We start from the raw sequence: 26,103 nt of genomic DNA, 5'->3' as shown, positions 1-26,103 counted from the left end.
CTAGAAACTATGCTACACGTGTGTAAAATATTTACCGGTAAGTCTGTCATACTTAATTATGCCCCTGATTTGACTAGCTAATGGTGGAAACCAGGGCATCAATATCGCTTGTGTTGTTTTTTAAGGAAATAATTTTTGATTAGGCTTTCAAACCGATTGATTTCGTCTAGCGTCCTCTGATTGATGAGTATCGATGGTCTTGCCGGTGGAACATTATCTCCTGTAGCCTGATCTGCAGTGCGATTTGTAACACTGTTGCCTGGCTCCACGACTTCGTCTTCTACGTCGTAAAATTCTGATCGACCAGTGTAAAGTCGCCTTAAACTTAGAACCGTTGTGGATGACGGATTGGGCACTACTCCGGCTGACATTGCACGATACTTTCGACTGCTTGTTTCACTTCTACTTCTTGGTCGAAAGAAAATAGGAGACGCAGACAACCATCCCAAAGCTTTCCAGGTTTTTTTCTTTCGGTAAAGATCTTCCTCTTCGTCGGCTTCATCCACCACTTCTTCTTCCCCACTGGCAGCCTCTTCCGAATGATGATTGCCCAAAGACGAGTGGTTTCGGATGCGGCTAATCTCGATATCAGGTAAGCTGTAACGAATTCCGGAGAGCGCACTATCCATCACGCCGAAACGGCGCAAAGTTTGAATTTCACGCCTTCTTCTAGCTTCGTTACTAATTTCCAATTCCTTTAACTGCCTTTGAGTCGTGTCGTATTCCCGTTCCAATTCCTCAATAACTTCCACTTTGACTGCTTCTTCTCCAACAAATCGTTGTATCCGTTCCAGCTGGGATCCGGGGAAAAATTCGCTTTCAGTTACGTCAATTAAAAAGCAAACCAACACTCTGAATAATTTACCTTGATTGCAGCAGAGATTTTCCTCCGCTGAAGGTGAGTTCGCTGCCTTTCGATTTGATCTTCCATTTCCGCGTCCGTTCACTCTCACAGTCCGTTCGACAATGTTAGTACGAATGTTGTTACAAAACGCGACATGTTTTCCTTTCTAATCTGCTGGTCAGCGCAGCATAAGTGAAAGTTAAAATGCCGACATTGGCGGATGTCTATACCTATATCAGTGTAGGCGTACTCGTAACAAGGTTGAAACAATTAATACTCATGGGCATGGCCGGATGTTCGTATGCCACATTCGTTATCACGTCATTTAAGTGCGTTCGATATAGTGCACGATCCTCTGACACTTGCGCGAACATTGGCGGATAAGGCCGTTTGTATAGATGGGGATGACGATGCCGCAAGCAACCCCCTTGACCTAGATATTATTTTCACATAATGCTGTGTGCACACGCACGAACGCTCCATGATGGGAATATTTTTGTTTCTCTTTCTCTGACTTTCTGTCTGATAGCCGTGCTCTACGACGAGGTCAAGTCTCCAAAACAGCAAAAAGATGCTTTAGGGCAATACGACGAAACGTGTATTTACTTATAGGGATTTTTAGGGACATGTGAACGTTAAAAAAAAAAGGAAAAAAAAAAAAATAACAGTCCAGCTGTGTGTTTGTGTGCGAAGGGGAGGAGTTGTAGATGAACAAAATTTAGGAGGAAAAAAAAATGCTGGCCTATTACGGTCTACTACAATTTCCAAAAACAGATCAAATTCAAATGTTTTTGATTTTTTACTTTTTTTTTTTTTTTTTTTTTAATATTAAGTTGTGGATTACGTGATTTTTTTGGACAATAAATGATGACAAGTTATTAGTAAAAAAAAAAATATAAATTTTTTCTTTACCAAACGGCGCATTTTTGTACTGGATTCATAGCACTTCCAAGAGGACAGTTGTAGTCGGATGCGAACTGGGGCATATTGGCGAACGGTCCACGAACGCGGAAACGTGATGGAGAATGAGCACCAGTAAGGATGCGCAGTTTCAAGCTTTCCGGTCGTGATTTTTGACACCAAACATTAGCCGCACCAAGCCAGAACAATTGCCGTACGTTGTATTCGCTCAAACCGGGCAATCGTTGTTCAACTTGGTCCCAGTTTTCAAAGCCGGACCTAGAGCGTGTAGCGTATTTAATGTAGGCCCTGTAGGCTTCTTTAATACCACCGTTATCGGCAATATTTTCGCCTTGGGTATTGATACCATTGATCTATGAATTAAAATGGAATTAAAATTGTAAGTTTTTTTTAAAACAATGTTTTTGAATGATTTTGAGCTTACGTTCAAGCCGAGTTCAGGGAAAGAATAGTTGCCGTATTGGCTAATAATGCACTGGGCTCGCTCCAAATAGTTTTTCTTTGTTGGTGGTGCCCACCATTCGGCCAAATTGCCATCGGGGCCGAATTGACGTCCCTAGAATAACAAAAACAACTCGTGATATGGGAATTATGAGAAGGAGAAAAAATGCAACCAGTTGTTAGGACTACCTGATCGTCGAAGCCGTGGGTGATTTCGTGCCCAATGACCCAGCCAATGGCAGCGTAGTTGAGGTAGGCGGGACGATTCTTACCAAAGAAAGCACCCTGAAGGATGCCAGCAGGGAATTCTGAGAGACGATTGAAAGGTGAAATGTAGCAACACGTGAACTTAACTTTCCTTGCTAAAAAAAACGAAAACTCACGGATCGAATTCTCAAGTGGAGAATAATAGGCGTTGACAACAGCTGGTCGACCGTGCGAAATCCAGTCCGTCTTGTTAACGGGTTCCCTTAATTTCTTGAACGCATAATTGGTGCCAAAAACTGTGAGATTGAGGGCATTGCGTAGATAGTCTGTCGCGTCGAGAGTCAGCTAAATTCAAAATATGATTATTTAAAAAAAAGCCAAAAAGAAAGTATTTGAATGAAATTTTTACATTTTGGTAGAGATCAATCAATTTTTTGTCGTCGAGCAATTCGTCGGGGTAAGCAATGTGCGTAGTCATTGACGCTGATTTGCCCTTGGCACGCACTCGGGTTTCGTCGTCCATCCACTCGAGTTCGTCAATAATCTCAGTAAACACGCTTCGGATATCTTTGACCATCTCGTTGGCCGATTGACGGGCATCTTCTTCAAAATATTCCCGGACGTACATGGCTCCGACGGCATTGCCAAAACTAAAAAAGACACACCCAAAATCCTGTTATTATAATTTTTTTTGGGTTTCTTTTCAAATAGCAAATGGACTAGCTGGCGGATTAGAATAGAAATGGGTGTGTCATCTTACATTCTGCCTTTTGACTTTTTGGCTCTGTGCCAGACAAACACAAATGTATATGGGGAATATGCAAAATAATCAAAAGAAAAAAAAATACAAGTTTTCAATATAAACCGTGTTTTTTTTTTTGCTAGTCGGCAGTGATGGCGAGAAGAATATTTTACCTGCCAGACACGAGGTCAGTGCACTCTTCCCAACGGGGTTTGCGTTCAGTCGTTCCAGTCAAAACAGCCGAATACTTGAGCTGCAAATTTCTAGCCGCCTCATTCAGGTACCCAACCGATGCGGATGAAACTCGCCACATCAAATAATTGGCCAACGTCCTAGAAAAAAAGAAAGAAAAATAAAATCAGAAAAATGAAATTTAAAGAATTTTTAAAGTCAGACCTCTTGGGTGTTTTGGCTAACAAGTCGACTAGCTTAGGGAAGTAATCAGGCACATCAACGATGACACGTTCATTTTCCGTTAGAACATGATGCGGGGCCAGGATAGTGTTCATGTAAACCAACCACGGAATTTCGGGCACTTTTTGGCTCAATTCTTTAATGGTCATCGGATTGTAAAGTTTGTTGGCATCACGACGTTCTTCTCGTGGTAAATTGATCTGAAAAGCCCCGCCCAAAAAACCAAATAAATATTAATGACCAGAAAGAGATTTAGAACTTATCGTGTACTTACGTTGGCGAGCTTAATTTCAAATTCAAGTGCTTCCCTCTGCTCCTTGAGTGCGCGCTCTTTATCCGCTCCCAAAAGAGTTGCTAAGCCGACTTGGTAATCAAGGTAAGCTTTAACGTCCTTGTCTTCCATACCTTTAATAAGGTATTCTCTACTTAGACCGAGCGTAGCTTGATCCAGCTATATCAGGAAACATAGACAAAACATTTGATTTACCAATTCATGACGACTTAAATGGGATCTACTTACGTCAATCGTACGAGAGGTAGAGTTCTTCAAGTCAGTTGTGACGGAAAAGTCGACAAAGTAGTCGATGGAATAGCCGACGCGACGGAACTTGTAAATCATTTCATACCAGATAAAAGTACTGTCATCCCAGCTGTCTCCGACAACGACGGGCCAACCGCCGAACTGGTCAAGGACCTCCTTGAGAGGGGTCAGGCCCACCTCTTCCGCGCGCGTCTTATTCAAGCACGATTGGTAAAGTTTCTTGACCAATTTGAAGGGTTCAGCATCGCCCTCTTTGATGGGTCTTTCAATCAGGTTTCGAAGTTGTTCCGTCACTTCATCACCTATCAGACTGAATGTAGTCACACTCGACTGATCGTCGGGGATAACATTTCTCGTTTCGAAACCACCGCAAGCGAAAGAATAGAAATCATCACAAGGATTGACCGACTTGTCCATATTTTTAAGAATCTCGGCCGCTTCAAGAAGAAACAAAAATATATGAAACATTTTGTGTTTTAAAAATAATTAGACATGCTTACCTGCTAAAACGCAGCCGGGAGTGTCACAAATATCCTGGGCGCTTTTGGCTTCGGGATGGGTCACCTTGTCTAAATCGAGTACTTCGTGACTGCTTACTGTAAAGGCTGCGGCAGAGGGCGAAACCATGGCAAGAGTTTCACTATCGAAAACTGTAAGAAACAAAAACGTTTATACAAATGGTTTCCATCGCCAATTTGATGGTTTTAATGACCAATTAAGCCAACCTTTCGATGGATTATTCTGCTGGCCTCGATAAATTAGTGCAGCCATGGCAATGGCTAGTCCAACAGCAACGAATACGACGACTGTTGCGCAAAGCGACAGACGGCGCTCCAGTCGAGTTCTGCGTTCCCACCACGTTCCATTTCTACTACTTGCATTTCAGAGAAAAACAAATTACGTCGAGGGCACAATTGAATTGTTTGGGGCGATCCATTTTCTTTTTTGGCAACTTCCTCATTTTCATCACCAAGATGTCGGATGTGAGAAAAAGGGGCCTCTTGCTTCTGGGTGTAATACGATTCACCTTGGAATTGAATCCCAATCTTATTCGGGAATAATTTTACACAATTGTGCATTTACGCACATTTTTTTTCTCTATCTGGGATTTTCCGCTTTGTCGAGGTCACACACTGACAATGCAATAACATACACCCTGTCACCTTTTTGTTTCTTTATTTCCTTTTTGAATAGTCACGCAAAAAAATGAATAAAAATACTTTTCCCTGTTTCTTTTGTTTCCGCTTGAGTCGCACGCACTCTAGCTTTAGAAAGAACGACGCCCTGACCGTGTACTAGCACCCAACGAAATTCACGTAGAAATTTTAACAACCTATACTATTAAGTCACGTCGTTAAAACGTGGTATCGTATTATAATGCTCGAATTAATTTGTTGGTTTTCAATCTTTAAACTTGTCAAAAAAGTTTGACTTTAGGGGGGCCAATCAATTCACGACGCAGGAAATGGGCGATCACCAAGTTTTACGTTCTACTATAAAAAAAAAAGCCCCGAGGGCTTTTTATAGCCAGCCCCATACAGTCTACACGCGAGCAAACGGATCCCGTGAAAGAGTTATAATAGAAAAACTCTCATCATCAAATCAAGATTTCCTGTTTCAATTTCAAAAAAATGCGCATACACCCACTGACTTTGACTCGGTTTCTTGGAGACATTGGTGAAGTAACTTGTAAATAACGAAATATAGTACAGGGCCATCTGATGCGACGCTCGGGTCATTTAAAGGCAATGTGCTTGACCTTCACCGCAAAGCTTTTTGATTCACGTCACCAAAAATTTAAAGAAAACAAAAAAAAAAAAAAAACATTGAAACTTACCCGTAATCTCGCGCGTTGGGTTGGCTAGCCAAAGACATTTGACTATCGTGTTCCAGGATGCTTGTCGGCCGTGTACTAATGGTCATATCAAGATGCAACACACAAACGGCAAAATCCCAGATCGAAACAAGTAAAATGTTTCCGTTTAATTATCCCGCTTTCCACTTTTGTAATATCTGAAAAAAGGAAAATAACAAGGAAATCGTTAGTAACAAAGCAAAGAAACTTTTAATGTGTGCAAACTTAAGGGGAAAAAAAATGTACTTCGTGAAATGAAAAAGCAGGTGCGGCGAGGTCGGCAGCTCGGCGAGCTCTGAGCCCAGCTATGAAGTCGGGCTAGCAACTAATACCCTTCCTCGAACAACCACTACAGTGATGGGATGGGCTAAGCAGGGGGTTGGTGGTAGTGTTGGCTTCAATGCACGTTATAAACATGCCGGACAATGAAGACGGCTTCAGGCAACATAAAGTCTAAATAAAACAAATTTCTCGGTTAGAAACTTTTTTTTTGTCTATTAGCCAAAGCATCTATGGAAGAGAGTTCTCTACACGTAATGATAATTTACCGTGGTTTTTAATGAGTAGAAAAAACTTGCTCAAGTATGTGGATTTTCCATCGGGTCGCATCAGTTCCGGCACTTTTAAAACCGATAAGTGAAACGAAAGGATGATTTCTCTCAAACTTTCTCCGCCGTCGTCCTAAGTAAAAGATAAAGAAAGCTATTTCATTTCTTCTTCGGTCTATTGAAAATGAAATAAAAGTATGATTAGGTAACATTATATGAACTATACCTCCTGTAAAGTGAAAAGGTACTTCCCCCTCGATGCAAAAAGAGAAAACATAATAAAAGTGCGTCTGTCACGCCTCAGTACGTGCAACAGCTTTTCCATAAACGTCAACACAGGTGCTAGTACATGCCATAAACCGCTGAAGGGCAAATATTGCATGCTATGGCCTAAACATACGTTTTTCTTAATGACAATCAACAAAATAAAAAATTTGACATATTGAAAGGACACCACGCCCAACGCTACTTAAAATTTTACTAACATTTTTGCTAACGTTTCGTAATTCTCAAGTTTGCCCAACGTGTTGGGTTTTTTTATGATAAAATCTTTACAAAGGGGAATGAAAAAAAAAACATTCATGAGAAGATGAAAGTTTTGGGGATAGTTTACTAAGATTATTTAGACATGCATGACCCCATTTCGTTCCCCTCAAGTCACAGAGCAACAACGAATTCAGGACAGCTAGAGAATTTCCAAAGGTAAACATAATGTATCCACGCCATTTCATCTGCTTGGATGATGATTATCACTCAACCAAGCGAGTTTCCGTCAACATTATCGTGATTCTCACTGCCATTAAGTTTCTGAATAGAAAACGCTGTGCAGCAGTTTGACAATATGTTTTGGGAGCTCTCTAGTGGGAGGACAAACCGAGCGTGAACTTTTGTCTACTGCAAAATGGTACAACAAAGGAAAAAAGACCACAGAAGTACAGAAATTTACACACACACACACTTCCTGCACCATGGGACCTGTATGGGACAAGAGGCACATGCACAATATAACAAACTGGTTGTGGTAACGGTAGATCGACTTCGAGAGCATTGATTTTCTTTCGATAAAAACATTCAAAACTTTTGTACGGAGCTTACTTTCAAGGTTTACTCGATTAACCCAACCCGATACTGTTAGCTTTCGAAATAGTTTCCAAATGTTATATAATTACCCGCTAGATTCCAGAACGTCAAATCGGGAAACAACATTTTGCCACGAATCCACTATCGAATATCGCGTGGCAGAAAGATCACGGCTAGGGGCCATCTTTCTATCAGCCTTGTCTGCCTCCAGGGCCGAATGAAACTGTTTCGTGGCGCTTCACAGATTGAGTGATTCTCTGTGGTGTGACCCCATACCCTATTTATTTACCCATCCCCAACTCATAATTTTTCCCGCCTTTGACTAAAAAAAGAACGCTAGTGGTCAAATCGATTTATTATTATCGATTTTCATTGTGGTCATTGTCATTATTGTTACTCTTCCCTGTCAATCATTTTTATTCCTTCCGTTCGAGATGTCCACCACGTGTTTGACTTCCGCCAGCCAACAAAATCTCAACGTACCAGTTATATCTAGTGCCTCTCAAAAAGGTACCATTTCTTTGTTTAATTTTGCTCTGTTCATTCGTTAGTTTTTCCGAATGCGTGTCACGATCGTAATGATATGATTCCTGTCAGGCATTCAACAAAAGCAGCAAGGGAAGGCATTTTTAACACCGACATTGCGAACTAGTCATTCACCCTCGTATGTTTTACCCCACTCGAGTCGGAAAATTCAAAGTGCTTCGGTCGACAGAAATAAACTTCAGTTGCCGTCGTTTGTGTTTGCTCAACAGCATAATCGAAATACAAGTCCTTCATCTCCTCGCAACATTCAAGACAGGTATGTGTTGCTACGTTGGTTATTTTTTTATTGACGTCATGATAAGGAAAATCCAAACGCAAGGTCGGTGATCACTCTTTTCTGCTTCGTTGTATGACGCAGATTAATTCCATGTCGTTCCCAAACGGATATGCAATTGGCCCAACATCTTTTGTCGCCAATGTCTCATCGTCCTGGCGGTGTAGGTGAAAATGATACTGAGCAACAAGACAGCTGTCGTCAAGTCACGCGAATTCTGAATTTCGGAAATAAAACTACGAAAGCGAAACCACTAAGTCTTGTTACGGCCTCTTTAGCTTATGGCACGAACGTTCATGCCAAATCGAAATTTAAAATCCCCACGAAACCTGATCGAGTTATGGCTGCCCCAGGGACTTTTCTCGAATGTGGTAAATCCTGCAAACTTCGTTTGGAGAATACTGATAGCACTAATAAATTTGCTTGTTGTCTAAAACAGGTTTCCAAAGCGCACATTGGGCGCCATCGGCAAATTTGGTTGTGGCCTTAGAAACGGGCGTTTACGTATGTAAAATTAACGAGGACTGTAACGTGTCCGAGATTCGCAACAATACCCATGATCCGGAAAACCCATTCTGTCATGTTATCTGGGATAACAGTGGTTAGATTTTTTGTTTGTTTTCTGTTTCATAATGATGAAATTGCTCAATATTTGATTCGTGGTTTCAGGTGACGCGGTCATTTGTGGTAAAATGAGCGGCGAAATTCAAATCTACGATGTTCGCAGTCTCTTTTGTCGAAATAAGTGGTACCTGACGGCTAAACAAACACTTCGATCAATTGCTCTCGAACAAGAACACCTACTCACCTGGTAATATGCTTCCCTACTATTTGCCCTTTAAACTGTACTTTTTTATTTCACGTTTCTAAGTGGGTCATAAAACAAAACAGAAAGAGTAGATCTAGGTCGCTGTGTGCAATTCTGACGAATCTGAACAAGGCAGCGGTTTCCTTTTTTGGCGTGCTTTATTTTCTTCTTCTAACAGCGGCACCGTAGGACACGGCGTTCGGATTTATGACCTCCGCCAAACTGGTGGAGAGTCCCCTGAACCCATTTTATCCCTAAAATCGCGTTCGAGTGTCAATTGCCTCTCCTGGTCTACCAACGGCCACCTATTTGCTGGGGGCTGCGAATCTGGATTCACCTGTTTATGGGATGTCCGTCGTCCATCTAAAGAAATGATGATCTTTAAAACGCAGGACAAAAATCCTGTCCAAGTAAACTCACCTTTTTTTTCTCCGTTGGTTCAGCTAATCTAATCTTGCTTCGACTATAAAACGCAGGTTGTGAATTGGTGTTCTTGGAAACCAAGCATTCTGTTTTGCGGTTCCAGTTTTCCTCGACCTAGCATCTGCATTCAAAGTAAGTTACACACTAACAGGTTTAAACTATCAGACAGATGAAAAACTATTAAATTGAATTGTGGAAGACACGGCCACAGGAATGCTAGTGGGCGACTTTGAATGTGCTTCGGAAATTTCGGGTATCCATTTCAACGCACAGCTGAAACAGGTTGCTTCGTCACACCATTCCAGTCTTCAAGATGCGACGGAGAGCCACGCGGTACTACACGGCAAATTAAGTTTAACAAAAATTGAATGACCTTTTTCTTTTTAAAAAATAGATGCACGGAAAAGAAAGCTCAGTTCAGCTGTGGAAATTCAATTCTGATAAACTAAATCCTATACTGGAACTAGGCCGTAGGAAAATTTGATCTACTTTGATACGTTTATCATCAGCTTCGATTTTCATTTGGCTTGTTTGCATTTTAGAGCATGAAGAAGGTATTGTCAGCATGGCCGCATCCGTCAACAGCAGTCAATTGGTAACAATGGGAGTCGATGAGCTTTTGTGTTTATGGCACTGGAACGAAACCGCCCATCATTCAAACTCGCACAAGGCGGGGTTCCAAACCGCACGTAGTCAATTGGATTCAGCCAACCTTATCCGCTAGTCCCACATTTAATGCTACATTTTCCAAAAAATTTTCCATCGTGTTATACCATTTCAAAAAGATATTCTACTGTAAAAAAAAATACACTGAGTGATCTAAAACATCTCTGACCCGTTATTAGAGTTTGCTAGTACGAAGACTTGTAAGAGGTAGTAGAAATTCACGGATATGGGGAGCAACTCGCTCAGGATGGGTAAGGTGAACATGATGACTTCCGGCTACATTGACAATTCGGAAATCAGCGCTGGATGATTTATAAATGTTGAGATATTCTTTTAAGACGTCCTCGGTAAAATTCTTTAGCCCGTTAGTAGCTCGAATGATGAGTAAAGGGCAACGGATGTTTGTAACCAACACTTTGATTTGTTCCTCGGAGAGAGTGAGTGTTCGGACTAGTATGCGTAAATCGTTTGGCAATTCGTAAGCATCTTCAGCATCAGCCTTCTTTTTCAAGCTACGAACTAAAAGAATGTCGGCAGCCTTCTCGTCAACTGACCCCTTGTAATTATCGACGATGCTTTGACGCGCCTCTTTATATTGTACTGTTAGTGGCGGTCCAACTTCTGAAAATCCTTGCATTTGTGTTATGATGCCTCTCATGATAACAGGAAGTTTTTTCACAGATACTGAGAACGGTTTGACTAAATCCAAGCTGATCATCCTACTGACATTTTCGGGAAATAGGGATGCAAACAGAAAAAGTGTGATGGCTCCAATGCTAAACAAAACAAAACTCATTGCAATATATGATGTTAGTCTAAATGTTTGTTCAATTTACCTATGACCAAGTAAGACCACTTTATCCCATTTAAAGTAATCGACTACAAGCTTAACGTGATAGGCATGGTCAAAATAATGAAGGACAACTCCAGGCGGATATGAAGATGAGTATCCATGTCCTGTAACATGTAGCTGTTTTATTAACTGGTACAATTGATAGTAATTTAAAAATTAAAATACCACAAAGTTCAAGGCAAACAAGATGTATGTTTGCAGGTAAAAGAGGAGCTAATGTGTCATATGATCCTGCATTGTCCATCAGTCCATGAACCGCTAGAACAGGTATTCCATGGTCAGGTCCCCAGACTTTTGCTATTACCATAAGGTATTATAACAGCTTAGACAACCACATTTTAAAAAAAATATCACATTTAAATTCCATACCTGACATATGTCCCCATGGAACCGGAATTTGTACGTCGCATTTGAATTCTAACTGTTGGCTTTTCACTAGGGCAGCTGTAATTGATTTCATTCCAACAACATTCATTCATTCACTGACTCGTTCCAAGATAAAGACTGCGTTCAACACAACATGTATACTCTATTCACTTCCTCATATTTTTTTTTGCCCTTTGGTCCTATTTACATTGATGCTTTCAGAGATCAAATAGATTACGTACTAACGTTTGGTCGGTGGAAAATACAGACGGCATAAAAAATAACTGAAAAATCGTCATATCGATAAAAGAATCGATATGGGACTGAGACTTTGTCTTTTACAGGTTTACATAAACAGGCAGATATAACAAACGAACATTTACGTAAGCGTAATCAGGCAAAAACAGTTAACACTATAGTAATAAATTAGAAATTAGTAATTTTTTAAAAACTATGTTCAAAAACAATGGTTTGTGGTTTTGTATTTTTTTCCGGTGACAATTAACCACAACGTTCCCACCCTTTTTCCCTAGGAAAATTATTATGGATCTTGGTGTGCGTCTTTTGATTGCTCTACATTTTTACGAAGGAAATTGCAAATGTATGGTGCGACCATTTCAGGATGAGTTAGATGGACATGATGGGTACCATTAACCTCAACAAAATGGAAATCTGAACTAGCATTGCGATAGATATCGAGGAATTCTTGATGTAATTCAATTCGTTCCGAAGATACGGAAGTAATCGAATATTTCGCTTTGATTAACAAGAAAGGACATTTGATTCCTTTGGCGATTTCTTTGAGCTTTTCGGTTGTAAAATCGTTGAAAAGGAAAGGACGGATAACAGTGCGCAGGTCTCTAGTATATACATACTCGTCTTCGCCCGTCTTTCGCAAACTGCGGGCAAGAAGGATGTCGGTGTGTTCAGCTTCAACAGATCCAGAATAATTTTTTACCAGTTTCTCACGCGCCTGATTGTATGTCGTGACGGAAGGTTTCCGCGAAACATTTTCAATTTTTCTAACAATACTCTGAAAATCGTTTATCACTGCTTTCATATCACTGGTAAAACTGTCTGGTAAAGAAGATCGAAGTTTAATGGCATCCAAACTGATTAGTTTGTGAATTTTGTCGGGAAATATGGAGGCAACGAACAATGCTATTTGACCTCCCATACTGAAAATCAGAAATATAGCTGTTACAAGCCAGTCTGTAACCAAAGATCATACAAAATTACCTGTGGCCCATAAGGGTAATTTTTTCCCATTGAAAAAAATCAATCACCAATTTAACATGATAGATATGGTCATACAGGGACAAAAACATTCCAGGATGGTAATGCGAGGAACAGCCATGACCTACATGAGACAGTACAATAATGGAAAAATTAGGGAAATATTGGCAAAAAGATATTTAGAAAAAAAAACTGGTTGATTACCACAAAATTCAAGACACACCAAACATGTATTCTCAGGCAGCAGATGAACTAGTGTGTCAAAGGATCCTGCATTATCCTGCCATCCATGGAGAGCCAAAACAGGTAGACCATCATCAGGTCCCCATACCTTAGCTGTATCACCAGAATACATTAAGTATAGTTCGACAGGGGCAATGATTGAAACAAACAGGAATCGAACAGTAAAAGTAAGTAGGAAAAATGTTAACAAGGTTGAACTATTTTACCTGCCAAAAAACCCCATGGAACAGGTATTTGGAGATCTTTGTACTGAAGGTGGTTAACCTTTACTGACTTCATTGTTATTTTTCACACTGCATGGAAATTAAAAGAAACTAATAAGAAAAATGGCTTTTTAAGTTCAGGCTATTGCTTGCATTTGTTGTTTCATCATGAAAGATTAGCATTTGATCAACATTCGTCTGCTTATCTCAAAATGACTGAGCTGCAAACTGAACAACCAAATAATTGCCAATTTTCCAGTTAGGAATAGAGGGATTTTTTAAATTCTTGAAGGAAATTTCAATTAAAACATTTTTACCACGAAGTATAGCAATCGCGAACGGTATCATTGGTTTGTAAAGGAAACAAAAATCCTTTCCATTTGTTAAATTTTTTAGGGTTTTGAAAAGAAGACGTCTCTGTTTATGTAGTTGCCCAACTGGAGTGAATACACTACTAGTTGCTTCACAACCAGAATCTACGTGAAATCCAACAATTTACGCTTGCATGATCGCAATAAAATAACAATAAAAAATAATACATAAAATGAAAAGTTTTCTTTTAGTTTAAGAAAATAAATACTTCTCGAAAGTTGAATTGTAAAGACGCGCAATAGATACAATCACCTGTATTAAATAAACTAGTTCCTTTTTACGTTTCAGTTTTCCTTATTTATAACACTAATCATAGTTTAGATTTTGTTGGAAATAGAAAATTAATAATGATGGGCGCAACTAACTCTGGGTGAGATAGATGGACATGATGTTTACCATCTACTTCAACGTAACGAAAATCTTCGCTCGCATCGCGGTAAAGGTCGTAAAACTCACGGTACAGTTCTTTTGGTTCAAACACGGAGGTGTTTTTTGCTTTAATAAGCAAAAATGGACAGACGATACCTCGTGCCACGGCTTTGAGCTGTTCGGTGGTAAAGTCATTGAAAATATAAGGACGAATGGTGGAACGCAAATCGCGAGTGAACTCGTATTCATCGCTATCCTCTTTAACTTTACGCAAGCCGCGAATAAGGAGGACGTCAGCATCTTTCTCGTCAATTGATCCACCGTAATTTTTAACGATTCTGTCGCGAGCCTCCTCGTATGACACAGTCGATAGCGGTCCTTGCTCAAGTCTTTGACACACTTCTTGGAAATGGTTTAAAATACTCTTCATACGAGCTGGTAAGTATTCGGCAGACGATGAAAGTTGTTTAACTGCATCGAGGCTGATAAACTTATCCACTAACTCTGGGTACATGGATACAAAGAAGATGGCAGTAATTGCCCCCATGCTATGAAATAGAATATATGAAGATTGAACTGTAAGTGATTTTTAATATTTTTTTAATTTCAGCCAACCTGTGGGCCAAGATTGACACCTTTTTCCACTTAAAGAAGTCAATCACCAATTTGACATGGTAAACATGATCATAGTAGTTCAGGAACATTCCTGTTGGATAGTGTGATGAGAGACCATGCCCTGTAGTGTTGACATAAACAATCAAGACAAGAATTTTTAAGCACATTAGTACTTTTTTGTACCTACCACAGAACTCTAGGCACACCAGCCGTATATTGGCAGGCAACAGAGGAGCAAGTGTGTCAAAAGATCCAGCATTATCTTGCCATCCATGAAGAGCCAAGACTGGAACGCCATTGTCGGGGCCCCATACCTTAGCTTTGTTTTTGCAGATACAAATAATTGATAATTTAATCTAGAGGTTTCATTAGCAACAAACAATGTATTCTTTTTTTAAACAATCTTAACGCTCAAGAAAGTTATTTCACAATTACCTGCAAGATATCCCCAAGGTGTTGGAATGTGCAATTCCTCTGTAAATGTGAGCCTTTCTTCAGCCATTGAACCAATCAGTAATCTAACGTTCAGTTTAGGTGATGACGACGAGATGTACTGTTTGGCTTTAGATGATAGTTTCAGCTATCATTATCGCACCATGACTGTCATATCTCCTGTCAGTCTGGGGGAAAATGTTGGTGAAATATACACTCATTGAATATAAAAAAAAAAAAAAAAGACGAAGAAACGCAGCAGCTAGTATTCTTGTTCCTATGGCCCCTGATCGAAATCAGCCATTTCTACAGATGAAAAAACCGCTTCGTTTTCATCTTGTCGCGTGACAAACTGGCCTAGCAGACGACTAATAAATGGAGGGCAATTTCACTTTTGCGGGAACGTGATAAACTTTTTTCAATCGTTTCACAGTGGTAAGGAAGCCACTCCGTGATTAAGCTCATAATACCTCCCGTGGAAGAATAAGGTCTTCTTCTTGCTTAGAATAATGGTGATTCGCGAAAAAGTTAAAACATGTGATCAATTTCTTATTTAAATGAAAATTTTATGGATAGGCAATATGGGTTCACATTTCTTTGCCGATAACGATAGGGCAACAAATGGCGGCTACAATCTCTTGGTTCGTAACCATTATTGACCGAACGAAGAAACCCAAGATATACAGTGTGATAGAACAGGAATATCTTAAATACATTATTCAGATTTGATTCAAGTAGAACTAAAGATCAGTTAATCTTTAGGTCTTTCGTTGTACGGCTTCCGTCCCTGACGTAAAAGTCAACAAATCCTGTTACGATACTTTCGTTTTCTACGCTCAATGCATAGAAAAGCAGTCAGTATTACCAGGGATCCCTCGATGATAGGTTAAAAAGAATTCACACCTAACAAAAATGATTTTCAAAGTGAAACTTTCGCGTTTGCTTCGAAAACGACCGTTGGACGTCAATTATTTACAGCGACCGAATCCAGCATCAATTCCATACTCACGAACACTTATTAACGCTGTGCTGCAGACGGGCAATCCATCTTTAGTCGTAGGATATTTCGTCGTGTTTTCATACTCAGCTCTGCTTGCTCCATCCACTCTTTTGGCAGCTGTATTTGTCGCTTCTATCGCTTCACTACTTTCAGGTATTTACACAACAAAACAAGTTACGGGACTGTTGTATAACCAAACGCGTTGACATTGCCAGAACTATGTCGATATGAGTTTCTGACCTGCCGTCGTAATACCTCAGCCTGCCCATACATTTGCACTTATCAGATTATGGGCGAATTCGCTGCCCATTTGTATGGCTGGACTCAGGTGTTGAGTAGAGCAGCTGTAGCTGCTCTGGTGGCCCGTGGAATCGGATCTGTTCTAGTCCTTGTGTTTGGCAAGCATTTGCTCCAACATAATTTCTATTTCGTCAACGAAGATTCCTTTGGAATAATAGCCCAACTGATTGTCTCCTTGTTTGTCCTTCTCGGCCTAAAGGTAAACAACAAATTTAAATGAGAACATGTATACATTTTGAGGGCTTACTAATGAATTAAACAACAGATGACTGCACCATTTGCTGTAGCCATCAAGCTATTCATTGTGATGGCCATTTTGCTCTTCATGTCCCAGATTGCAAGTTTCACTGTTCCAGAGATAGACACACAGCATCATCATCCACCATCGACCGATGCAAGTTTTATTGCTGGCTGATTATGGCCCTTAACATGCCCCTGAATGAATCAGAAACAATATTCATACTAACCTCTTGAAATGCATACAGGAATCTTCAACAGAAGAATTACTAATAGCTGCTGGATTATTAAGTATGACGTTTAAGCCCGAAAACAAGGAAACTCACATCCTGTCGAAATCATCATTGATGTCGGCTTTTTTGGGAATTCAATATTGTTCCACGCTGTTCATCTTCGTCATCATGTCTATACTTCACTGCTTCCTACCTCCAAAGTATCACACATTCATTGTTAATCCACTGAATTTGGAATTATTCATATTTTTTTTTTAAATCAGCATTTTAAACCACATCAAGAGCGGCTCGCCTTTGTTGGAGGTTTTAATGTCGTTGGCAACGGGTCCTCATTGGTCAACCGCCATCTTCTCATGCTGTTGTATACTAGTCGGCTCTTTATCGCTAGTCGAGGGGATTCAAGATTCCAAACGTCAAATCAATAAAATGTCTTCGGATGGATTGATTTGGAAACAGCTGGCCACCAACGCGAAATGGCCATTGATTGTTCATTGCGTCATATCCATTGGGCTGCAGATGACCATCTCGACGTTGAACCTCGTCTTCATCCTTGCCTTCGTTCACCTTGGACTCGATTCCATTCTGGGCGTGGTGGTCACATTCAGACGGTACTGCAGTTACTCGACGTCACGTCATTTGGCAGCATTGCAAGGCTATAAAAACGGTACGTCCAAGAAACGTCATTTACTGCGTCGAGGAGGCTACGACGTCGTCGATCCAAGTCCGGTGGAGCAATCACGAGCCGAGGAATCCGATTCGGATGAAACTGATATCGATGCTGCTGTCGATGATTACAAAACTCAAATGTACGTCGCTACTGTGATGGAATGGAACGGTTCCGAAGTATCCAATACTCCCGAAAGGTCAGAAGTCGGAGGAAGCAGGACATCCGTCAGAGTTCCGTACTTACTTTTGGCCGTGTCCATCACTATTGTCGTCATGTCGGTAGCAATGCGATGGATATTAAGCGATCTCAACTGGTTCTCCGTGTCCATCACTGCCTCCTCGTTCGTCATCTACAACGTCTTGCTGTTCATCATCTGGACCCATCCGCAAAGACTGACAAGTAGCAATCCAACGCTCAAGGTGCCTTGCGTTCCATGGATTCCGATCGGATCCACCCTGTTTCACAGCATCATGTTATTTCAATTACCCGCACTAGCGTGGATTGTTTCATTAGTGTGGATACTTTCAGGTACTCTCGACGACGTGCTTTTTCTTGACTTACTTTTATCCGATTACTGCTTAACTCTTGGGATGCTTCTTCCTTGACTAGGAATCACGACTTATTTCGGTTACAGCTATCGAACCAGTCGTCTCAATTTCAAGTTGCAAGATTCCAGCAGCGACGGCGGTGGCAAACCTGGTGACTTGTCAAGTCGAAAAAAGAATAATCCAGCACACAAATTACGGATTCTACCTGAAACGATGATCAATCTCAATGTGACGTCGAGCAGCATCGCCGTCTATCCTCAACCCTATTACAAAATTTAATTAATGAGAAACTTCAAAAGATGATCCGCTTATTTCCTGTTGTTTTTTTTTTTCTTTTCTTCTTCTACCGGAAGGAAATTTGCTGCAACATGTAGATTGTATTTGAAATATATATGAGAAATCAAACACTGTAAATATATTCAAATAAAATAATTAAAAACACTGAAATGGAATCCTGCCCCCCCCCCCAACTACTCGCGAATAATTTTGGGTTTGTGGCGCCATTCTGTGAATCCATCAATTCACGAGGAAATATTCAACATTTAGGGACACAAAGATTAAAACAAAGAAAGAGGACACTGGCGGAAATTTAAAAAGATTCAAAACATTCCTGCGTGTGTGACGCGCAATGACGGAGATCGATGTAAAAATAAAAATGGATAGATCAATGTTTTAAAAAAGAAATGATTTGCCTCTGTTTCGCGTTGTTTTTGACTAACCCGAGAAATGGGAAATAAGCAAATAGGAATTGCACCGGGGATTCAAACTCGCTAACCATCAATCAAAGATAGATTCAAGTCGTCCAAAAAAAAAAAAAAAAAAAAAATGAATTTTCAAAAGCCCTCTTGTCACAATGAATCACGTTCCATTTCTCCATAACTTTGTTTTGTGGTAACGTTACCAATAAATTTTTCATTCAGCCAATTGGTCGGCAAGAAGCAATTCATCCTCTGGCAGCGGTTGTCGCTTGTACTGCCACCGAGTGGCGATGTAAACGATCAAAAGCGACAAAGAGGCTATGGCAATGCCAGTCGAATTGATGAGGATTCCTTCAGCAGTCAACGGAGCGTACGACACTCTGAAAACATAATTTTAAAAACCAAATTATTTCGGCCAAATTAATTATAAATTTATTTTTTTGCCGAGGAACCTGGAGAAAATGGCCTTTTCCAGGAGTCCGCTGAGTGCTGCAGCGGTTGCCAAGCCGAAGATCATCAGACCGCCAAAGACGTGCAACGGCATATAGGAAGAGCGCAGCGAATGGCGCAGCCCGGAAATAAGAAAGCGACGAATCCAAAGAGCCACTGCAGTGCAAAACAGATGACGGCGGCTAGACCGATCCAGCTGTGCAGCGTGTACAAATTGGGCAGCGGTGGATCGGCCAGATTGTGCGAGTCGAAGACGGCCTTGAGACCGATGGAAGCCAGCAACAAGGCAGAGATCATGATGACGGCATGAAGTAGTTTCAGCTTCTTTTTGGGCTCGTTACGCAGCAGACGATAGACGAGAATGCCTACAAAACCAGAGAGAAACGAACGCGTTTTTAAAACTTGCAAGATAATGACCCGCTTTTGCGGCCTTCCATAAAAATGGAAAAGTTTTAATCATCACGCAAAATCAAAGATTCCCTTTTGCTTAACGAGGGACGGAAGGGAGGAAAATGTACGCTACAGGAATTCCAATATCGCATCTCTCTCTCTCGTTCTGCTCTTTTCTCAAAGAGACAAAAGAGAGAGAGAGAGATTCGGATAATTTCTCAGCGGCCCTTTTTGTACGACACGAAAACCATGTTTCTTTGCTCTCCCTCTACCAAAAGTTCAACAAAAGCGCGTTAATAAAGTCGGCACTAGAGCCAGTGCGTCTGCCTTTTAACGGCGGTTCGCCAAAAGTTTTCCCCTTCCTCTTTGTAAAGATATATACATAAAAAAAAAAAAAAGTTTACGTTTCACAGTTCTCTGTACGGAAAGGCAATTCAAAACGTTGCTCACCAAACTCGGTTCAAAAACTAGTCTAATGAAAATGCATTTTTATTTTTTACCCCCTCTCTTTCGTTCAATATCGTGGATCCTGAGGGGCACATGAGAGCCTGGAAAACACGTTGATTACTAAGGTACGTAAAGTAAAAAAAAAAAAAAAAAAGTAAAAAATAATTTAAATTTGCCAGCTAATCTTAGGAAATGAAGTGTGTTGTTAAAAAAAACGCATGGAATATGTAAAAAAAAATAAATAAATAAATAAGTAAATAATAAATGAAATACCGTGACCGTAGAGGACGATAAGCGAGACGACCATGAGAAGAGGATGCCAATTGAACTGGATAGCGGGCAAATTCTGCCAGGCGAAACCGTCTCGAAACTGGAAGATCCAGACGAGCATCAAGACGATGACCAAGCTGCTGATGCCGGCCGTCACGCCGTAGAGCAGCGGCATCCATTTCATCTCCGATTCGTTGGCCAATCGATTCATCTCTCCTCCAAATTATTTGATTTGATTTGATTTTTTTTTTTTGGAATCAAATTCTTAGATCCTTTTCCCTCCCGCGTGCCTGAAAATGAAAATATTATTAAATGCATTGTAAAACGAAAAGATGAAATAAAAAAGAAACAACACGATGGATGTGTGGGTGGATGCAAACAACAAACTGTTGAACATTCGTGCTCGGTCCGTTCAATACGAGCAGAACGACAACGGCAATTCAGTTAACGTAGGTAACTCTTGACTACCAATCGATTTCGATCAACAAGTATTACGCGCTTCTAGACGGGTGAAAAATCAATCAAAATAGCACGACACCCGAGCACTACCCCGTGACTTTTAGCTGTCGGTTGTTGCAAAATAAGAAGAAAAACCCAGAAGAGGAGAAGTGGAACGATGAAGCCGAGAGGTGGGCTGAAAATATCAAACAGGCGAAAGGAAGTGAAAAAGCTTTGGCAAACGAAGAGTTGTCCGAGCAACTCAGGCGACCAAGAGAGGGTTCGATGTACTAAATGGTGCATTTAGAGCACACGCCTCCCCCCCCCCCCCCTCCCTCACCGTTTCTTCTCTTTTTTTTTTTTTTCTTTTTCGGTAGGGGCTTACGTCTTTTACTAGATACCCGCTCAATACTCCCGCACACACCGTGCGGGACTAGAGAGGCCTTCCATCGTGTTTAGCTCTTCCGCCGACAGAGGCGCTCCTTCCTTCAGATTCATTTGAACATGCTAAAACAAATTTTTCTTTTTAAAAGAGACCTTTAAAAATGAATCGAGTCAATAAAGATGGAAAGGCGCATAATGCGATGCATTAACGAAGGACAATGGTTAAGCGATGTTAAACATTCAATCAGTCCAAGGGGGAATGGATAACGTAAAGAAAACTGCTTTTCACGTTCTAACTTATTTTTCTGCATAAACATTCAACATTTTCAGTGTCAAACAAATCTAATATGACGAGAAAAATTTGGAACCTCTCTGAAGAGTGTTCCGGGGTTGAGTGCACTCCACTTTCGAATCCATCCATCTCTCGAAATTTAAAAAATAAATATATACAAAAATCTTTGACATCTTCCGTACGAGTTAAAAAAAATAAAAATACTACGCTATGATTTGCTATTATGTTTCTCTTACTTTATTAATGACAAAAGATGCAGTCGACAGTTGGGCCACTTGTGGAGCCAGAGGACTTCCCGAACAGCCCACTAGCGAGCCAGCAACACAGTCGTCTGATATTTTCTATCGCATTCGAATTGCGTAAAGAAACAAAAAGAGGCTAAAAAAACAAAACAAACATAACTAACGGTCACTGTTTAAAAGGCTTATGGATGCAACGAGGGGGGGGGGGGACAGGAGGGCCCGTAGCTGTTACGTGTGTGTGCGTAGCTCGGATCGATGATATCGATCCCGCGTCGACTGCCCTCTTTTCAACGGGCGCCACATAGGCACAGGAGGGTTCGTTTATGAACAATCTAGTCCGTGTGGTTAGAAGACACACACGTAGATAACTGGTAGGCCTATTTAAGTCTAACGGCATATAACGAATGGGGTGGGAAGCATTAAAAAAAAAAACAAGAGCGCAACGCTGACATTCTACGAACGGCCATTGGGGTTGTGTTCATTAATGGAAGTTTTAAGAAGACGTAGTCAATGTGGATCCTAATTGCGTCACGTTATCATCTTAACTTCCTGTTTTTTGCTCACACCATCGCCGTATGGAAATGATGACATTTTTAAAAGTAAATAATGCAATCGTAGATAAATAAGTAGAGCGCGAGTTTAGGGGGGGGGGAGGGATAAAAGCGGATGGTCGCGTGGCTTATCTAATCTGCGACAATTGTTACGAAACTCTGAAAGTGGAGGAAGAAGTCTGAGTCTATTAGAAGCGAGGCTTTAGTAAATTAACATTAGGCTTTGCACGCAACAGCAATCAGCTGACGGAAATTGATTATTACAAATTTCATTTAACATCAAGATGAAAAAACAAAACAAATTTTTTTTTTTGAATTCTTCGCGGGAATCGTGAAATGTCGAATGTGGGGGGGGGGGGGGGTTTAAGTCTTGCAAAAATTTGTTATTTTAAAATGAAATTCTTTGAAAATGAAGAAATATGCTTTTCACCCTTTTTGTACTAACAGGTTTGTACGTTGGAAAATATGAGCTGGATCGAATAGATTATTTATTGTCTCATCCATGGCGAATGAGGCGCATTGAATCGCATCATTTTATACACGTGCCCAATCTTCTATTATTATTGAAAAATGGTAGTCTTGCTCCTTTCTTTTATAGAATATGAATTAATCTACTGATCCAAAACCCCGCACGCAATCCGCATCCCCCTAAAATGTCTCACATCAATTGTTTTCTTTCTTTCTTTTTTTTTTTTTTCAAATTCCAATCCAAACTCTTTTTTTTTGCGCTCTTCAATTGTTTGTTTTTTTCTTTTCAAACCAAGTCACGCTCCCATTTTAATTCATTTTTTGTTCACACGATCCCGGCGCATTGCGCAACTTTAATATATCTGTATCAATCTGTCATCGTTATTGTTTGTTGGAATAATAAAAAAAAAAAAGGGGAGGGGGGCACGGCACACAATCCAGCAGTCAAGTAACAATAATAAACCATCATCTCCTCCCCTCTTCGTTGTTGAATAAAGATAGACGCTATTATGCACAGTTAAAAGAAAATATATATACAACTTAAAAGGGGGGGGGGGGGTGCATAAATCAATTAGGCGCTTGTATATGGGAGGTGCGGATGCGTGTCCCCGCAGTTCCAATATGCGGGAGGCGGGGAGGTCATTCCGTCATGTACGGATAATCCGCATCAAACAATATTAAAAAGCTCAGTCCCATTTTACCCTCCTCTGATCATTCAGTCAAGAAAAAAAGAAATCAAGTGCTCAATATTCCGAACGTTACGATATTAATACGGGCGCAAATAAGAATAATAGTTAGTACATAACTATCGAGAAAGGGGGGGGGGGGGTGAGGAGGAGGTCCCTTCGTTTTTTTTTTTTTTGTGTTACTAATCAAGTGCCGGCGCGTGCGACCATCACATTCGACCCGAGCGGAACGAAAAAAAAAGGGGCAACACCCGGTGCCAGTCATATCGCGTACAGTTTAGTCTTGTTTTTAATATAACACAAATCGGAGGGAAGGGGGGGGGGACGCTTGTGTGTGTGTGCGGATGCGAATAACATCCAGAAAAGAGAAATGGAGGGGTGTCGCAGGTGTCCGGACGGCGATAGGCCAGTGCGTCTTTCAATATGTGGAAACTGCTGGCTGCTTCGTGATTTGTCCAAAACGATTTAAAGCGACCAACCAACAGCAAAGACGTGAAGAACAAAAAAAAAAAAAGAAAAAAGAAAAATGAATAAGAGAAATATGATTTTTATAATAGATCCAGCTTCCGCGTATGTATGCCCCCCCCCCTTCCAGGGTATATAAATTGCAAGGGCAAACAAAGCAAGAGCCGGATATCCAGTTTGGTCATGATCTGTTCCAGTACGTAGCTATTCAATGATCCCGCAGGTTCATTTTCGTTTCTACTTCAAGGATTAGGGTGAAAATCATTGAAAAAAGAAAAAAAAAAAGTCCATCCGCATTCCGCCATGTCTTATAATGGCAGCGGAGTTGTGATTCATCCTCATCACCACGATTACGGTTATCATCATCTCGTTGCGGGTATTCGATCTCCGACAGTCTCTTCCGCACCGGATTCTTCTTTTGTGGGCGCACCGGATCATCACCAGCGGCTAGACTGTTCCATGTCGGCCGCCCTAACGAGTTATCATCCTCATCAGCAGCCGATCGGAGCGACCGATTCCGGCCACGCTCATCACGCCGAACAATCGCAATTGATTGGCCAGCCCATTCTGCAAAAGGCTAAATCAACCGGAAACAGGTAAATCAATCATCTCACAAGTGATTTCTTTTTTACTGTTAATACGAAGCGAATTCCAGTGCGCAACGGTAGATATAAAAGAAAACATTTTTTTTTTTTTTTTTTTTTTTTTTTTAAAGACGATCCCCTTTTTCTTGCATAAAACTAATGAACAATAAAATGAAAAGGGCTTCGCCGTTAAGATTATTAAAGCTGCGCAAATGTTAAACTTCTTCCTCAAAAGACGCACAGCTTTGAGCGGCAACGTGAAAATCCGGAGAATTCATAAAAAAAAATTAATAAATAAAAATGTTCTCCTTTTTTTTGTAGCCTATGAAAAAAAGAGGGGGGATTTCATCAGTGCTTTTGGTTTGATTATTTGGGGCGCAAGAACTCGTCTCTGTCGAAACGACGTGAATGAAAATGGAACGAGTTGTTTTGCTTTAGTTGGGTCAGCGTAAACATTTGGACGCAAGGTCGTCATCATCAATCTGAAGAGAATCATCTTCGCACACGAAGTAAAATGGAAGAGTATTAGCTTCAATGACGATGGATAAAAGCTCTTTCATCTATCAGTTGAAACCTTAAAAAAAAAAAATTTTTAAAATAGTTCCTTCAAATATTTTTTAAAAGAAAAACCCCAAGCTCCTCAATTTAACTTCCGGTTGGTGGGCTAGCAGATAAAGATTGCGTAAGGCCGATGCGAATTGAATGGTGATCGATATCGGCAAAGCTGGCCGTGCAAAAGGAAAAGGGCGGCGAAGAATAAACACACGATTGACTGATGGAAGTTTGTTGGGTCGCGTTAATTGATTAAGTTGGGTTGAGACCTCCGGACGAATTCTATTCAATTTCCACAGACAAATAAGTATATTAAAAAAAAAAAAAAAAAATCTGACATTGTTGAGCCGCCCTCCTTTACACGGCTAAACTAAAGCCTTTCCCCATCTTATAAAAAAAAAAAACAAACAAACAAACAAAACAACAACACACACATCTAAAACGAACGTATAGATGGAGGGAGGCAAAAAGCTTTTGATCCGCTTAGTCGAGAGCTATTTACTTGAGATGGTCGACTGTTATGTACAATAAAAAGAAATTGTGTGGCCAACACACAACAGTTTAAAAGGCAAACAAACAGACAAAAACACCGAGAAAAAGCAAAACTTCGTGGGAGAATTGGCAACGCTCGAACGTCTGTCTATTTAATCAGCAACTACGTTGATCCCCATTTGCTTTTAAACCCAAATCCACGCAGTTAAAATAGACTTTAAATCTGTCGCAGCTCTTAGCCGATTTTTAAAAACATTTCTTATATTCACACAACTAAAAAAAAAAAAAAAATAAAAAAAAATAAAAAAGGGGAATGAGACCTTGCCGGCTGTCGGCGTCGTCGAAAAAGCGGAAACGGGTGGCGACGGTGGCGCAGCGTCGTGCGGCCAACATCCGCGAACGGCGTCGCATGTTCAACCTGAACGAGGCCTTCGATAAATTGCGGCGAAAAGTGCCGACGTTCGCCTACGAGAAACGACTCTCCAGGATCGAGACCCTCCGTCTGGCCATCACTTACATCTCCTTTATGGATCAAGTCATCCGCAGCGAGGCCAAAGCATCGCAACCCATCGCGTCTTCCAGCGCCACTCATCCACTCGCATCCGCAGTCGACTATCGTGAATCTACTGCCTGGTGAATCGATTCTCATCTCAGGTACACACAGCAACAAAAATAAAATTTAGTTTGCCTCATTTTAACGCAATTAAAGT

The 26,103-nt window shown here is 40.7% G+C and overlaps 9 protein-coding genes across 12 annotated transcripts in view; 3 read left to right on the top strand and 6 right to left on the bottom strand.

The window, feature by feature from the left end:
* The first annotated feature begins 450 nt into the window (after positions 1–450).
* On the top strand, positions 451–10,368 carry LOC130693517 (uncharacterized). The gene is made up of 11 exons (XM_057516677.1): positions 451–592; positions 8,028–8,103; positions 8,191–8,395; positions 8,498–8,784; positions 8,853–9,014; positions 9,083–9,224; positions 9,400–9,631; positions 9,698–9,776; positions 9,844–9,977; positions 10,039–10,114; positions 10,187–10,368. The coding sequence occupies exons 2-11, from the start codon at positions 8,028–8,030 to the stop codon at positions 10,366–10,368; spliced, it is 1,575 nt and encodes a 524-aa protein (XP_057372660.1). The 5' UTR covers positions 451–592.
* Positions 1,420–6,347, bottom strand: LOC130693506 (neprilysin-2-like). 3 transcript variants are annotated; one of them, XM_057516660.2, is made up of 14 exons: positions 6,212–6,347; positions 5,948–6,123; positions 4,836–4,984; positions 4,611–4,760; positions 4,090–4,547; positions 3,844–4,020; positions 3,552–3,769; positions 3,329–3,487; positions 3,174–3,197; positions 2,823–3,063; positions 2,590–2,758; positions 2,396–2,514; positions 2,190–2,321; positions 1,420–2,118 (listed from the first exon to the last, which is right to left on the bottom strand). In XM_057516660.2, the coding sequence occupies exons 2-14, from the start codon at positions 6,031–6,033 to the stop codon at positions 1,753–1,755; spliced, it is 2,448 nt and encodes an 815-aa protein (XP_057372643.1). In that variant the 5' UTR covers positions 6,034–6,123; positions 6,212–6,347; the 3' UTR covers positions 1,420–1,752. The 3 variants fall into 3 exon arrangements, with proteins under 3 accessions (XP_057372643.1, XP_057372644.1, XP_057372645.1); XM_057516661.2 differs by having other exon boundaries at positions 4,836–4,981; XM_057516662.2 differs by lacking the exon at positions 3,174–3,197.
* On the bottom strand, positions 6,291–7,820 carry LOC130693559 (uncharacterized). Its single transcript, XM_057516730.2, has 4 exons — positions 7,683–7,820; positions 6,740–6,903; positions 6,514–6,646; positions 6,291–6,418 (listed from the first exon to the last, which is right to left on the bottom strand). The coding sequence occupies exons 1-4, from the start codon at positions 7,717–7,719 to the stop codon at positions 6,363–6,365; spliced, it is 390 nt and encodes a 129-aa protein (XP_057372713.1). The 5' UTR covers positions 7,720–7,820; the 3' UTR covers positions 6,291–6,362.
* Positions 9,251–11,813, bottom strand: LOC130693535 (probable serine hydrolase). Its single transcript, XM_057516701.2, has 5 exons — positions 11,533–11,813; positions 11,329–11,460; positions 11,147–11,267; positions 9,642–11,086; positions 9,251–9,584 (listed from the first exon to the last, which is right to left on the bottom strand). The coding sequence occupies exons 1-4, from the start codon at positions 11,636–11,638 to the stop codon at positions 10,486–10,488; spliced, it is 960 nt and encodes a 319-aa protein (XP_057372684.1). The 5' UTR covers positions 11,639–11,813; the 3' UTR covers positions 9,251–9,584; positions 9,642–10,485.
* A 194-nt stretch (positions 11,814–12,007) lies between these two features.
* On the bottom strand, positions 12,008–13,338 carry LOC130693534 (serine hydrolase-like protein). The gene is made up of 4 exons (XM_057516700.2): positions 13,215–13,338; positions 12,970–13,101; positions 12,769–12,889; positions 12,008–12,707 (listed from the first exon to the last, which is right to left on the bottom strand). Exons 1-4 carry the CDS (start codon positions 13,285–13,287, stop codon positions 12,071–12,073), a joined length of 963 nt encoding a protein of 320 aa, XP_057372683.1. The 5' UTR covers positions 13,288–13,338; the 3' UTR covers positions 12,008–12,070.
* A 510-nt stretch (positions 13,339–13,848) lies between these two features.
* On the bottom strand, positions 13,849–15,227 carry LOC130693537 (probable serine hydrolase). The gene is made up of 4 exons (XM_057516703.2): positions 15,003–15,227; positions 14,755–14,886; positions 14,568–14,688; positions 13,849–14,500 (listed from the first exon to the last, which is right to left on the bottom strand). The coding sequence occupies exons 1-4, from the start codon at positions 15,067–15,069 to the stop codon at positions 13,894–13,896; spliced, it is 927 nt and encodes a 308-aa protein (XP_057372686.1). The 5' UTR covers positions 15,070–15,227; the 3' UTR covers positions 13,849–13,893.
* Positions 15,228–15,318: 91 nt separating this feature from the next.
* Positions 15,319–18,398, top strand: LOC130693512 (cationic amino acid transporter 2-like). 2 transcript variants are annotated; one of them, XM_057516670.2, is made up of 8 exons: positions 15,319–15,511; positions 15,576–15,884; positions 15,978–16,152; positions 16,215–16,498; positions 16,565–16,693; positions 16,785–16,969; positions 17,033–17,964; positions 18,046–18,398. In XM_057516670.2, the coding sequence occupies exons 4-8, from the start codon at positions 16,289–16,291 to the stop codon at positions 18,261–18,263; spliced, it is 1,674 nt and encodes a 557-aa protein (XP_057372653.1). In that variant the 5' UTR covers positions 15,319–15,511; positions 15,576–15,884; positions 15,978–16,152; positions 16,215–16,288; the 3' UTR covers positions 18,264–18,398. The 2 variants fall into 2 exon arrangements, with proteins under 2 accessions (XP_057372653.1, XP_059350531.1); XM_059494548.1 differs by lacking the exons at positions 15,319–15,511; positions 15,576–15,884 and having other exon boundaries at positions 15,896–16,152.
* Positions 18,399–18,852: 454 nt separating this feature from the next.
* Positions 18,853–26,103, bottom strand: part of LOC130693546 (plasma membrane ascorbate-dependent reductase CYBRD1-like) — a 14,573-nt gene continuing 7,322 nt past the window's right edge. The window contains 4 exon segments of the mRNA XM_057516713.2: positions 18,853–19,062; positions 19,135–19,252; positions 19,255–19,497; positions 20,243–20,529. Coding sequence (XP_057372696.1) covers positions 18,897–19,062; positions 19,135–19,252; positions 19,255–19,497; positions 20,243–20,450 — 735 coding nt within the window. The 5' untranslated portion in view covers positions 20,451–20,529 and the 3' untranslated portion in view covers positions 18,853–18,896.
* The window catches only part of LOC130693548 (protein Fer3-like), a 4,744-nt gene continuing 2,516 nt past the window's right edge, over positions 23,876–26,103 (top strand). The window contains exons 1-2 of the mRNA XM_057516715.2: positions 23,876–24,361; positions 25,703–26,047. Coding sequence (XP_057372698.1) covers positions 24,069–24,361; positions 25,703–26,030 — 621 coding nt within the window. The 5' untranslated portion in view covers positions 23,876–24,068 and the 3' untranslated portion in view covers positions 26,031–26,047. The remainder of the gene's footprint in view (positions 24,362–25,702; positions 26,048–26,103) is intronic.

This window comes from Daphnia carinata, chromosome 3, assembly GCF_022539665.2.
Source record: "Daphnia carinata strain CSIRO-1 chromosome 3, CSIRO_AGI_Dcar_HiC_V3, whole genome shotgun sequence".
Classification (NCBI taxonomy): domain Eukaryota; kingdom Metazoa; phylum Arthropoda; class Branchiopoda; order Diplostraca; family Daphniidae; genus Daphnia; species Daphnia carinata.
The sequence above is the reverse complement of the archived record's forward strand: the minus strand, read 5'-3'. Positions and strand labels throughout refer to the sequence as shown.

Bases quoted from the DNA above. Each gene is read 5' to 3' on its own strand.
- LOC130693506 (XM_057516660.2), bottom strand. From the start codon at position 6,033: ATGACCATTAGTACACGGCCGACAAGCATCCTGGAACACGATAGTCAA. The intron at 4,985-5,947 runs GTAAGTTTCAAT...CTGAAATGCAAG, and splicing joins CCCAACGCGCGAGATTACGG to TAGTAGAAATGGAACGTGGT. The intron at 2,119-2,189 runs GTAAGCTCAAAA...TTTAATTCATAG, and splicing joins TCCCTGAACTCGGCTTGAAC to ATCAATGGTATCAATACCCA.
- LOC130693559 (XM_057516730.2), bottom strand. From the start codon at position 7,719: ATGTTGTTTCCCGATTTGACGTTCTGGAATCTAGCGG. The intron at 6,904-7,682 runs GTAATTATATAA...ACGTATGTTTAG, and splicing joins GACGTTCTGGAATCTAGCGG to GCCATAGCATGCAATATTTG. The intron at 6,647-6,739 runs GTATAGTTCATA...TCTTTTACTTAG, and splicing joins ACCTTTTCACTTTACAGGAG to GACGACGGCGGAGAAAGTTT.
- LOC130693517 (XM_057516677.1), top strand. From the start codon at position 8,028: ATGTCCACCACGTGTTTGACTTCCGCCAGCCAACAAAATCTCAACGTA. The intron at 8,104-8,190 runs GTACCATTTCTT...GATTCCTGTCAG, and splicing joins ATCTAGTGCCTCTCAAAAAG to GCATTCAACAAAAGCAGCAA. The intron at 9,015-9,082 runs GTTAGATTTTTT...TCGTGGTTTCAG, and splicing joins TGTTATCTGGGATAACAGTG to GTGACGCGGTCATTTGTGGT.
- LOC130693535 (XM_057516701.2), bottom strand. From the start codon at position 11,638: ATGAATGTTGTTGGAATGAAATCAATTACAGCTGCCCTAGTGAAAAGC. The intron at 11,461-11,532 runs GTATGGAATTTA...TTATGGTAATAG, and splicing joins TCCATGGGGACATATGTCAG to CAAAAGTCTGGGGACCTGAC. The intron at 11,268-11,328 runs GTATTTTAATTT...TACATGTTACAG, and splicing joins TGTTTGCCTTGAACTTTGTG to GACATGGATACTCATCTTCA.
- LOC130693534 (XM_057516700.2), bottom strand. From the start codon at position 13,287: ATGAAGTCAGTAAAGGTTAACCACCTTCAGTACAAAGATCTCCAAATA. The intron at 13,102-13,214 runs GTAAAATAGTTC...CTGGTGATACAG, and splicing joins TCCATGGGGTTTTTTGGCAG to CTAAGGTATGGGGACCTGAT. The intron at 12,708-12,768 runs GTAATTTTGTAT...TCTGATTTTCAG, and splicing joins ATTACCCTTATGGGCCACAG to TATGGGAGGTCAAATAGCAT.
- LOC130693537 (XM_057516703.2), bottom strand. From the start codon at position 15,069: ATGGCTGAAGAAAGGCTCACATTTACAGAGGAATTGCACATTCCAACA. The intron at 14,887-15,002 runs GTAATTGTGAAA...GCAAAAACAAAG, and splicing joins ACCTTGGGGATATCTTGCAG to CTAAGGTATGGGGCCCCGAC. The intron at 14,501-14,567 runs GTTGGCTGAAAT...TCTATTTCATAG, and splicing joins GTGTCAATCTTGGCCCACAG to CATGGGGGCAATTACTGCCA.
- LOC130693512 (XM_059494548.1), top strand. From the start codon at position 15,912: ATGATTTTCAAAGTGAAACTTTCGCGTTTGCTTCGAAAACGACCGTTG. The intron at 16,499-16,564 runs GTAAACAACAAA...ATTAAACAACAG, and splicing joins TTGTCCTTCTCGGCCTAAAG to ATGACTGCACCATTTGCTGT. The intron at 17,965-18,045 runs GTACTCTCGACG...TTCCTTGACTAG, and splicing joins ATTAGTGTGGATACTTTCAG to GAATCACGACTTATTTCGGT.